The sequence below is a fragment of the Ursus maritimus genome, unplaced genomic scaffold (genome assembly GCF_017311325.1).
Source record: "Ursus maritimus isolate PB19 unplaced genomic scaffold, ASM1731132v1 scaffold_32, whole genome shotgun sequence".
NCBI lineage: Eukaryota > Metazoa > Chordata > Mammalia > Carnivora > Ursidae > Ursus > Ursus maritimus.
In genome coordinates this window covers 25,106,269-25,118,542 of record NW_024425786.1, presented here as the reverse complement: position 1 = coordinate 25,118,542, position 12,274 = coordinate 25,106,269, and the positions used below count along the sequence as shown (strand labels likewise).

General features: G+C 45.3%; 1 protein-coding gene across 1 annotated transcript in view; it reads left to right on the top strand.

Annotated features, from left to right (window-relative positions):
* Positions 1-12,274, top strand: part of CSMD2 (CUB and Sushi multiple domains 2) — a 567,391-nt gene that overhangs the window by 518,640 nt on the left and 36,477 nt on the right. The window contains exons 54-55 of the mRNA XM_040619227.1: positions 5,912-6,085; positions 8,767-8,955. Of these exons, the coding sequence (XP_040475161.1) occupies positions 5,912-6,085; positions 8,767-8,955 (363 nt within the window). The remainder of the gene's footprint in view (positions 1-5,911; positions 6,086-8,766; positions 8,956-12,274) is intronic.

Below are 12,274 nucleotides of genomic sequence, written 5' to 3'. Positions count from 1 at the left end.
CTTTTGCCTTCACCGTTGCCCTCCTTGTATTCCCTTTGGTTAACTTGTTCGTTCATTTCTAGCTTTTGAGTTGGGAATCCAATTCATTTATTTTCATTTTTTTATTGTTATTGATATAAGTGCTTAAGGTTGGGAAATGTCTGCTCTAATCGGATCCCATAGCTTATAATAATTAATGCTTGATTGCTTATTAGAAATTCTGTAATTTGGGTATAAATTTCTTCTTTCACCAAGAAGTTTTTTAATAGTTATGCTCTTTCAGTTTCCAGGCAGAAGGGCCATTCTATTTTTATTTTGTTATTCATTTCTAATATTATCACACTGTGTGTAGTGTTTCTACCTCATGGAATTTATCGATGCTCTCTTGACCTCATATTTGATCAGTTGTTCTGACTGTTCCATGGGCATTTGAGAAGAAAGGGGATTAGGGTATAAAGTTCTGTATATAATCATAAGATGTCCCTTGATTATGTCGTCTGTGTCTTCTGTATGCTTACTGACTTTTTGTCCACTTGACCTGTTTTGCCCTGAGAGGTGTGTCTTAAAGCTTTCTATTCTTAGCATCATCATCTATTTTTCCTGGCATTTCCTGTAGTTCATGCTACATAGAGGTAGTTGCTGTGTTTTTTGGTATATGCTTGTTCAGAACTATCATATCTACATTGCAAATTGTGATCTTAGCCTTTAAAATGTCTTCTTTGTCGCTTTTAGTGTTTTGTAGTTTGACTGGCTTTGGACCTGATATCAGGCTTACAACTCCTACTTCCGTCATTTTCCATTTGCCTGGTATACTTTGAACCATCCCTGTATTTTACCCTTTCCGACTCTCGTATACCGCAAAGAGTTGGACCTTGCCTTGAGAGCCTATTTGAAAACAGTTCTCTTTTAATAGGTTAGTTATACTCATTCACATATAACTCTATGACTTATATGCTTGGTCCCACATCTCTCATGTCTTATGTAACCGTTATGGGTAAGGTATCATACTCGGGTATTTCTTTCTCTATGTGATTTTTTTTTTAAGATTTTATTTATTTGAGAGACAGAGCATGAGTGGGGGAGGGGGTAGAAGGAGAGAGAGAAGCAGACTCCCCGCTGAGCAGGGAGCCCAATGCAGGGCTCAATCCCAGGACCCTGAGGTCATGACCTGAGCCAAAGACAGATGCTTAACCGACTGAGCCACCCAGGCACCCCTGTGTGATGTTTTCCTTACTATTTTTTTCCCATTTCTTTTGGTATTTAGGGAATTTTGTAGAGTTTTATGCCCCTTTCCTGTAGTCAGTGCACTGATGTATCAGGATCCTTTTTTAGTTTGTTCACATTTAAGATGGACTTTCTCATTCCAGCAGTGACTTCAGATCAATATTGGGCCATTCCCTGCCCCGCTCTTCTCTTTTCCATACAGTCTTGCTCTCCACAAAGGCTTGCAGCAGAAGCATGAGAAACAGCGCTGCCTGGGTATCGTGTTTGTTCTTCCACTTACACATAATTTAAAGTTTATAGCATTCTCTGTTTGGGCTATGCTGCAAGCCTGGGCTTTCTACAGTTTTGTTTGTTCTTCTTCTTAATCTGCTTCCTTTTTTTTTTTTTTTTTTTTTTTTTTTTTTTTTTTTTTTTTTTTTTTTTTTTTTTTTTTTTTTTTTTTTTTTTGGATTTAGATGACCACCATTATTCTCAGTTGCCTGGAAATAATTTGGAAAATTCTTCACTTTTTAAAGTTCCCCAAAGTGAGCCTTTATGTGAAGTGCAGGGTTGGTTTTGTTGTTTAATTTTTAAGGCAGGTTTTCTTGTAATTCTTCCTCTTCACTTGGTTCTTCATAGATGAGATGGAGCAATAAAATAATGAGACGTATTGAATAAGCAATGCACGAAAAATTAGTCTTAATAGCGGCTTAAGTATTAGGTTTACACAAAGCAAGACCCATCTATATTCGGTCACTCTTCCAGATGGGTCTGAACAAAACATTTGGTTTTATCCAGAAGATGCAAATTCAGGTGCCTTCAAGTAATTGGCACAGAATCTGTGTGCGGAGATTTGGGTTATAAATAATAGCGGGTGTTGGGGTCTGAAAATAAGTGGAGAATGTCTGACTAAGCCTAAGGAGGTTTGATTTTGAACCCGGCATGCACTAAAAGGCAGTGTAGTGAAGTATTTGGACACTTGGACCCCGGACCTCGATTGCCCAGGTCCTACCCAGATCTTCCACCGTATATCCCATGGCTATATGACTTCAGACGGGTTAGGTTACCTGCCTAAGTCTGTTTCCTCCTCTACAAAAAGCAGATACTTCAGAGTGATGAGGATTAAATAAATGCTATTTTGGACCCAACGTCGTCCCAACAGTGCCTGAGAGGCATGAAGGAGATGTTCTTGCTGTTGTTATGACGATGGTGGTGTCGATGCTGCCACATGACGGAATCCAGGAGCTCTTGGACCAAGCCCTGTTGTCTCCTAGGGCACAGAGCTATGGTGGGGTATCTAGAGGAGGAAGGCAAGAGGAAAAGAACAAGCATTTATAAGTGACGACCCTGTCGTCGGCGCTGTGTGAGCCGTCACCACGTGTCAACCCAAGGTTTCCATATCTGTCACTCTCAAAACTTCCCAGCAATCCCACATCTCCTCCAGTAGCTCTCCTGCCCATTCCCACACACTTTGCATGATTTCACCTCTTTCCTGAAGACCCGCCCTCCACCTCCTCCACCTGCCTTCTCCGCAGACAGCTAAGGCAGCTGGGAAACACAGCCTGGAGTCACAGAAGCTGGGCTCAGAGCTCAGGTGAGCCACCTAGAAACCATGCCCCTGAACGAGCCTCCCGGCTGCTCTGAGGATGACGATGGTGCCTGCCTTACGGGTTGTGGAGATTCAATGACATAATGAAGACAGACCCCACTAATTATTAGCTGATTAGATAACCTCACTTTCTATTTTGTAGAGATGATAGAAGTCATCAGACAATAACTCCTTCTACCTCCTGCTTCCCACCCACACATCTATCCTCTCCCTTCTCTCCCATCTCCATAGAAGAGTCTTTCTCTCCAGGCCCAAGGCTGTGCCCTCCATTGATCCCCAGATCTCCTCCCTCCTGCCTCCTTAGTGACCCTAATCTACTTTTAACCCTCTCTTCTGTACTGTTTACCTTTCCTTTCCATTAATTTCCCTCAAGCCCCAGGGAAGCACTCAAGCGCCACGAAGACCTCGATTTTCCTTCCTAATGGAAGGAATTCTCCACCTCTTCTTTGCAGCCTGTACCGGTCAGGGTCCCCAAAGAAACAGAGCTCTCTGGGGTATCTGACATTTCTTGAGGCTCTCCCTGTGGCTTCGGGGACATTCCCACCCCCCTGTCGAGTTTTCTTTTTCTACCTTGCTGACCACACCTCCATTTCCCTTGCAGACGCTTTGGTCACCTGTCCTTCAAAGGTGGCACCCCCCAAAGGTTTTACTACTCAGCACACTTCCCTCACTGGACAGCAGTGGTTTTTAGCCTCTGGGGAGGGGGTTTATGACCCTCTGTGAATCTGTGAGAGCAGCGGATCCTCTCCTGGGCACACAGCATCCAGCCAGCATTTTGCATGTCATTTCTGGGGGTTCACAGACCCTATGAAGCTCATCTCCACTCTCCCAGCAACTTGCTGATCTGGCAGGGTACTTGTCATCCATGAGAACCAGCTTAGATGGCACGCTGTTTCCTCCGGGAACACTCCTTAACCCGCTGTCTCCCCTGTGGAGGGTTGATGCCCCTCCTGCGCGAACGCCTCTGTCCCAGCCCGAGCACGCTGTGCTGTGACGCTCTCCTTCCCCGACTGCTCTTCTACTGGGCTGTGAAGTGAGCTCCCTGAGGGCAGAGACCGTCTCATATCCGTCCTTGCATATCATCAGGGCAGAGCGAGGTACCTAGCACAGAGAAGGAACTCAGCAAGACTGAATGAAAAGTAAATGTACAAATCTATTTTCAGAGCAGTTCTGCTCATGAAATCTGAAATCCTTACTTTAGAGATAGAGAAAGCGAGCCTAGAGTGAATTGTCCGAAGTAAGGAAAGGGCAGCACTGAGTGGTGAATCCTGGTCTGCTGGCCCCTGTAGCCCATTCTTATCCCAACTCGCGGGATGGTCTCAAACCCCCTGTGGTCCGCTAGCCTCATGTGTCCTGCTCTGCCCCAGCTCTGTCCGCTAGGGTCAGGGATGCTACTGTTGATATTTACACAAGACAACGGACGCAGACACATGTACCAGAGTTGGCCATAGCAAAAACTGGGCTCTGTCTGCTCTTTCGCCCCCCCATCCCCATTCACGCCATCTGGGTTTGCGGTGGGCTCCTTGTGGATCCAGTTCTTGGGGTAAGAAAGCATTCCTCATGGTTTCGCAGCCTCAAGATCCAGAACCAAGGAAAAGGCCTGGCAAAGGCATCACCTGAGAGTTTGATCTAAAGAGACCGGATACCAGGGAGGTGCTCGATAGAACTAAGGACTAAGGAGCAAAGCAGAAGGCTGTCATCTGTCCGTTCCCACACTCACGTGTTCCTTCACTCAGCAGATGTTGATCAGGCTCTTCCTGCATGTCAGGCCCTGGTACAGACCCCAAGGATGTAGCGAGGAACGGACCAAAGACCCTGTCCTCGTGCAGCTTACGCTCAGGTGGAGGGAAATAAGGATTGAACCAACAGAGAACTACGTATGGAGTGTGTCATTACTATGGAGAAAAGTGGAGAAGGCGCAGGGCCTGGGCCGTGCTGGGGAAGTTGTGTATTGGGTCGTAAGGGACGGCCTCACTGATATGGTGACATTTGAGGGGAGACCTGAGGATGTGAGGGCAGGAGCCAAGGGATGTGCAGAGGGGAAAGCGGGTGCCAAGGCTCTGGGACAAGCACTTACATTGGAGAAACCTCAGAGAGACCAGTGCCAGGGTGGAGGGATGAACCCAGTTCTGGGAGGAAGGAAGAAAGCTGAGACAGAGGGTAACCCGAGCACTCTGGGGCCAGGCCTGCCAGCACCAGGTCCTCCACTGCCGCCCTGCCCGTGGCTAAAGATTTACAAAATCCTGCGTGGATGCCAAAAGTCACCTTCATTACTAATAAAGCCTAAGTCGGAAACCATAGCTTCATGTGAGAGCCCAGTGGGGTCTCTGCTGAATAAACCCCAGATTGGGGTGGATTCACACCATCTGAGCCAACACCACAGGGGCGCATCCCCCCATTGTCAGGGAGCGCCCGCCTCCAGAGGAGCAGCAGAGAACGCTGCTGTCCACAGGCTCTAGGTCCCAAGAGGAGGGGGCAGACCTGGGTCAAGCATGACTGCTCATTCTTCCCAAATTGCACAGATCGGCCGCTCCATGTGACCTGGGCCAGGGGAAGTAAAAGAGCACAGAGAAAGGCCAGAAATCACTCCTTCATCCGGAAGGAGTAAAGAGGAAGGGTTGTGCTCTCAACAACAGCTTTGGCTCCCTGCGGCCTGCCTGGACCACGGGTCTGGCAGCAATCCCGCTATTCAGGCTTGGTTCCTATCGACTCTGGCTCTGTCAAGCTCCGCCCAGGAGGTGGGCTGGGTCCAAGTTTGCTGAGAGGTAGTCATCCCATCCGGTGATGGAGAGTGGAGATGGGGAGCCACGGGGATAGAGGCAGAGAAAAGGAAGCAGGGCTGACTACCTAGACAACAGACCTACAATCCAGGCCTGAGGTCCCACGGGGAGTCATAGAATGATTTTTCTCGAGTTGTCCAGGCTACGGATGTGCCTTCACCAAAGAAGGTACGTCCGCATGCTGATTTCATGAAACAAAGGTTTTGCTGCTAAAGAGACTTCAGTTAGACTTAGGGCTGAACTTCCCTCATGGGCATGAGAAACACCAGGTGAGAAAAGGATGAGCTTTGGGGGATGTGGAATAAGAGGAGGGCTTACCTCTCTTCTGTTTTGGTTGCAGCAATTACCTGTGGACACCCAGGCAACCCGATCAACGGCCTCACTCAGGGCAACCAGTTTAACCTCAACGACGTGGTCAAGTTTGTTTGCAACCCCGGGTATGTGGCTGAGGGGGCCGCTAGGTCCCAGTGCCTGGCCAGCGGGCAGTGGAGCGACACGCTGCCCACCTGCAGAAGTGAGTCCCCCTTCTTCCCCCAGTACCGCCGCCATTTGGGGTTCTGTGACCCAGCGGATTCAGTCCTGGTGTGATTTTGACACAGGGAAAGACTGAGAGCAGAGGAGGGTCATAAATGAGGATTTTCTCAACCCCTAGACACAGCCATGTCTGTGTCAAGATTTCATCCCTGGTTATATAAGCACAGCAAACAAGGTGTGCCTTTCAAAATAGAAACGGAAAGCAGTTTTCTTGTTTACATTGCATAGAACAAATATTCATCATTATCCTTTAGAGCCCCATTATTGAGGAAAGAAAAAAAGCAGAAGAGTTAGAATGAAAAATACAAAGCTGAGAGCATAGGAGTTGGGATGAAGCAGGGAGGAAGAACACAGCCCAAGGACTCGAGAGACAGACTCTGTGCAGGGGTATTCTGGCCCCATCTGGGCTACTTAGGAAATCGTTTCTAAAGCATTTTGAGGCTGGTCACAGCAGTAGGGACAAATGGAGCTGCCTCGTATCAGGAAGAGCCTGGCAGATTCAGTGACATCTGCGTGGAGCGTCAATGTGGGCAGAACATGAATGAGTCCAGCCCTGACCTGGGGGTGGATCAAGTCTTCATAGTTGTGAGGACGCAGAGTCCCTGGGACAGTGACCCATCGCAGTATGTGTGGGTGCACAGTGACTGGCAATGTGTCACAGGTCATTTGTAACCAGTGTTAGAGGACTCAGATTTTCAAATAAATCCAGATGCATCACAACTAACCCTAAAGTAACATCCCTCTCATAACATTTGAAGATGCCATTTTGACTGAAAGAAGGTTCCAGAAAACACAGGAACAACTGCCATGACCTAGTGTTTTGTCTTCCTCCGAACATCTACTGAGGCAGGAAATAGTTTAGAACTTTGCTGCTATGGGGTGTTCTTATCCCATGTCCCCTTCTCAAGAGCTGTGTTCCATGTCTGCAACACAAGATGCAAATTCCCCTGTAACTCCAGCTCCTGCGCCCCCCCCCCCCCCGGTCCCTTCCCAGAGTAACAAGCTCAAGGACTGGTTTCGGAATCCAAGGGCTGGGTAAAATCTTAGAAGTCGTGACCTCCGGTCCTGCTCCTACCAACCCATTCTCTACGCTGACAGAGTGACCCGTCTAAAATGCAAATCTGATCGAGTCGTTCCCTGTTAAAAATGCCTTCCCAGACTTCCCAATGCCCTCACAACAGTACTGTCCTCTGCCCTGGCCTGACCTCTGTACTGGGGCCTGGCTGCACGGAACCTCTTCCAGTCCTGTCACACGCCACACGCCGTGTGCCTGCACAGCCCCGGGGCACTCCCACACAGTCTCCTCAAATGCATTCTTCTCTGTCCCCCTTGGTCTGGATGACTTTTACCCGACCATCAAGAACCAGCTTGAACATCGCCCTTTCTTGGAAGCCCTTCCTGCTCCACCTCCCTGCACTGGGCTGGATGCACAGCTTTGTGCTTCTGGAACATTCTCCACTATGCCTATCAGAGTGCTTATCAAACAAAATAATTGCTGGTTTGTCCGTTCTCTCTATACCAGCAGTTCCCAACTGGGGACGATTTTATCCATCCCACCGCCCAAACAGGGGACAGAGGTCTAGAGACATTTTTCATTGTCACACCTGGAGGGCTTCTGTTGGCATCTAGTGGGTAGAGGACAAGGGTGCTGTTAAACCTTCTGTAATGCACAGGGCTGCCCCCACAACAAAGAATTATGAGCCAAAATGTCCGTGGTGCCAAGGTGGAGAAAGCCTACTCTCGACTGGAAATTCCGTGGTATCTTTACTGCCCAGCACGCTGCTTGGTGCTCGGTGTACGGCCGTAAAGAGTGTGAATCAATGCATGCTAAGTATTTGTTTTGTGAAGCCAACTTCTCTGAACCTCAGAGAGGCTATCAAAGGTAAAAATACCTTATACTTTAAAAACTTACCAAAGATTTAAAAAAAAAAAATACCTATCCTGCTCACCTAATGTGGCAAGCAGGAGACAATAGTAAGCGAACGGATGTGAAAGCATTTTGAGAGCAAAAGCGCACATCATAGGTTATGAATGGTACTGCCATTATCCTAAAATAGCCCTCTGATTTTGAGTTAAGCTGCTTTGGAAACACTTCAGCATGTAGCAGTCAAATCTATCCCCCAGGATATTAATCTTTCCCTGAAATACTCTTCAAAGTGGTAAAACAGGTTCCAAAAATGACTAACCCCCATCGGAGTCAAGCTCAGACACGACTGTTTTGCAGTTGACGAGCTTTGCTGCGTCAGGGACGGGGCACCCAGAGACGAGGGAGTCATGCCCTCCAGGGACTCATGTATTCTGACAACTCCTCACCAAGGCTGATAAAGTTAGCAGTAGAGGTCTGTGCAGGGGAGCACTGCGGAGGGAGAGGCTAACCAGTCTGCGGGGAGGTGGGAAGGCTTTGCCAGGGAAGTGGAGTCTAGCCGGATGTGGAAGGATGAATCCCTTAACCAGGTGATCAAGGTCGGTGATCAGGACGTACAGCTGCCTGAGGACCAGCTCACCTTCCCAGGCAGGATCGGCTCTGGGCTACCAGTTAGGGTCTGGAAATTTTGCCCTACTGGGAATGCATGCCTGTTGGGACTTACGAATTCTCATTTAAAAGCATAAGAAAATCTTCAAATCCAGGTCTTTGTGTCTGATGGCCCCATTCCCTTACAGTCATCAACTGCACAGATCCTGGGCACCAGGAAAACAGCATTCGTCAAGTGCATGCCAGCGGCCCACACAGGTTCAGCTACGGCACCACCGTGTCTTACCAGTGCAACCACGGCTTCTACCTCCTGGGCACCCCGGTGCTCAGCTGCCAGGGGGATGGCACGTGGGATCGTCCCCGCCCCCAGTGCCTCTGTAAGTAGATGCCATCTACTGCAAGTGACCGCCGTGCAGACTGACGGGGTGGCCCACGTCCAAGAACATTCTTCCTCAAATGTGTGTGTGTGTGTGTGTGTGTGTGTGTGTGTGTGTGTGTGTTATATCACAATGACAGTCACTCAGGCTGCTCCGTGGGCCCCTGTTAGGTTACTTCCCACACCAGCTCATGCACTGTCTTTCTTCTGGGCCAGAAACCTATTCTCCTTCCTCTCTGGTACATTACTATCCTCTTCAGCCTTCGGGGGTCCCTTCCTTTACACCAGGCTGCCTGGCACAACACTGTCTCCCACCTTACCCCTTCCTTGCTTTTCCAGAAAAACAGCACATGACCCCCCCTTTCTTTTGAAGGACTAAAGAGGAATGCCACAGACTCTGGAGGCTGGATGAAGAGCCTACTTAATAATAATTTTTTTAAGTGGCAAAATAGACATCCATCTCTTATTCCTAATCTTTGGAGAAAAGCTTTCTGTTTTTCACCATCAAGTATGATGGTGAGTTTATGAGCTGGAGAGTTTATGTAAATTCCCTTTATAAGCGAGGAATTTCCCTTCTATTCCTAGTGAAAAATTTCCCTTCTATTCCTGGTGAAACATTTCCCTTCTATTTCCAGTTCGTTGAACATTTTTACCATGAAATGGTGTTGGATTTTGTCAAATGCATTTTCTGCATCTGTTGAAATGACCATGTGGCTCCCCCCGCTCGTCCTATCAATATGGTGCATTGCATTGATTGATTTTCATATGTGGAACCACTCTTGTGTTTGGGGAGCGAACCACACTCGGTCGTGGTATAACCCTTTTAATCTGCTGCTGGGCTTCATTTGCTAGGATTTTGTTGAGGATTTTTGCAGCGTGTTCGTAAGGGGTATTGGTCTGTGGTTTCCTTTCTCTGTGATGTCTTTGGCTCTAGTATCAGGTGATGCTGGTTTCCTAAAATGAGTTGGGAAATGTCCCTCTTCTTCTATTTTTAAGACTAGGAGGATTGGTGTTACTTCTTTAAAATTTGGTAGAATTCAGCAGTGAAGGCATCTAGTCCTAGGCTTTTCTTTGAAATTTTTCGATTATTGATTGATTCTATTTATTTGCTATGATTCTATTCAGATATTCCACTTCTTGAGTAAATTTTGGTAGTCTGTGTATGTCTAAGAATTTGTCCATTTCTTCTGGATTATCTAATTTGTTTGCATACAACTGTTTGTGTTCACAGTATTCAATAATCCTTTTTATTCCTGTAAGGTTGGTTGGTAGTAATGTCCCACTTTCATTCTTTATTTAGTAATTTGAATCATTCTTTCTGTCTCCCCACTTACACATTTGTTGATTTTTTAAAATATTTATTTATTTATTTATTTATTCATTTTTTTGAGAGAGAGAGCTGGGGGAGAGGCCGAGGAAGAGGGAGAGAATCTCCAGCATTCTCCCCGCTGAGTGCAGAGCCCAACACGGGGCTCAATCCAGGACTCTGACATCATGTCCTAAGCCAAAATCAAGAGTCAGAAACTTAACCAACTGTGCCACCCCGGCACCCCCACATTTGTCAATTTTATTGATCTTTTAAAAGAACCAACTTTTAGTTTTGGTTTCTATTGTTTTTCTATTTATCTCTGCCATTAACTTTATTATTTATTTTCTTCTGTTTGCTTTGGGTTTAATTTGCTTATTTTTCTAGTTTATTAAGGGAAAGGTTGGGTTGTTGGTTTGAGATCTTTCCTCTTTTTAATGTAGGCATTTACAGCTATAAATTTCCTTCTGAGCACTGCTCTCACCGCATCTCATAAGTTTTCGTATGTTCTGCTTTCATTTTTGTTCACCTCAAAGTATTTTCTAATTATTCTTCTGATTTCTTCTTTAACCTATTGATTATTTAGGAGTGGTTGTTTAGTTTCCATATATTTGTAAATTTTTCAAATTTCCCTCCATTACTGGCTTTTAATTTCATTGCACTGTGGTTGGAGAACATACTTTGTGTAACTTCAATCTTTTTAAATTTATGGAGACTTATTTTATCACACAGCCTGTCCTAGAGAATGTTCCACGTGTACTTGAGAAGAGAGTATATTCTGCTGTTATTGGGTGGAGTGCTCTCCAGTTGATTGTGAGGTCTAGGTTTTTAGAGCATTGGTTGCTATATTTTATTGTAGGTCTTTTGTCGGGTTGTTCTATGGGGTAGTGAAATCTCATACTATTATTGTCCATTTGTCTATTTCTCCTTTAGTTCTGTTAGTTTTCGTTTCATGTATTTGGGGTCTCTGTTGTTAGGTGCATATATGTTTGTAATTTTTATATCTTATTGATGGATTGATCCTTTTAATCACTATAAAATGTCCTTTTTGTGTTTAATGACAATTTTTTTTACTTAAATTCAGTTAGCCCACATACAGTACGTCATTAGTTTTTGATGTAGTATTCACTGATTCACTGGTTGCGTATAATGCCCAGTGCGCATCACATGTGCCCTCCTTAATGTCCATCACCCAGCTACCCCATCCTCCCTTTCCACAACCCTCAGTGTGTTTCTCAGAAACTATCTTGTCTCATATTAGGACAGCCACACCAGCCTCTGGTTGCTGTACACGTGGTATATCTTTTCCCATCTTTTACTCTCAGTCCATTTGCGTCTTTGAATCTAAAGTATGTCTCTTTTAGACTGCATATGGTTGAATCATGTTTTTTATCCATTTGGTAATATCTGTCTTTAGGTATTTAATCAGCATTAATGTAATTAGTGATATGGTAGGTTTTACATGTGCCATTTTGCTATTTGTTTTCTATGTATCTTATGGTCTTGTGTTTTTTGGTTTGGGGGCTTGGGGATTTTTTTTTTTTTTTTGGTTCTCTGTTCTTCGATTGCTTCTTTCTTTTGCATTAAATAGATCTTTTCTAATGTAATATTTTAATTTCTTTGTTATTTCACTGTGGTTTTTCAAGTTATTTTCTTAGTGGTTTCTCTGAAAATTACTATTAACATTTTAACTTATAACAACATACTTTGTATTAATACTAATTTAATTTCAGTTGTATGTAGAAGCTTCACTCCTACATAGCTCCATTACCCCCCCTTTTCTGCTGTTACCATTATACAAATTACATCTTTAGACATTGCCCTCCTATCAACACAGATTTCCAGTCATTGCTTCATGCCATTTCTCAGATAGGAGAAGAAAAATTACAAACAAAAAATACACTTATAATATAGTTTATATTTACCTATGTAGTTACCTTTACAAGGGTTTTTTAGTTCTGCATGTGCCTTTGAGTCCTTTCAGTTCAGCCTGATGGACTTCCTGTAGAATTTC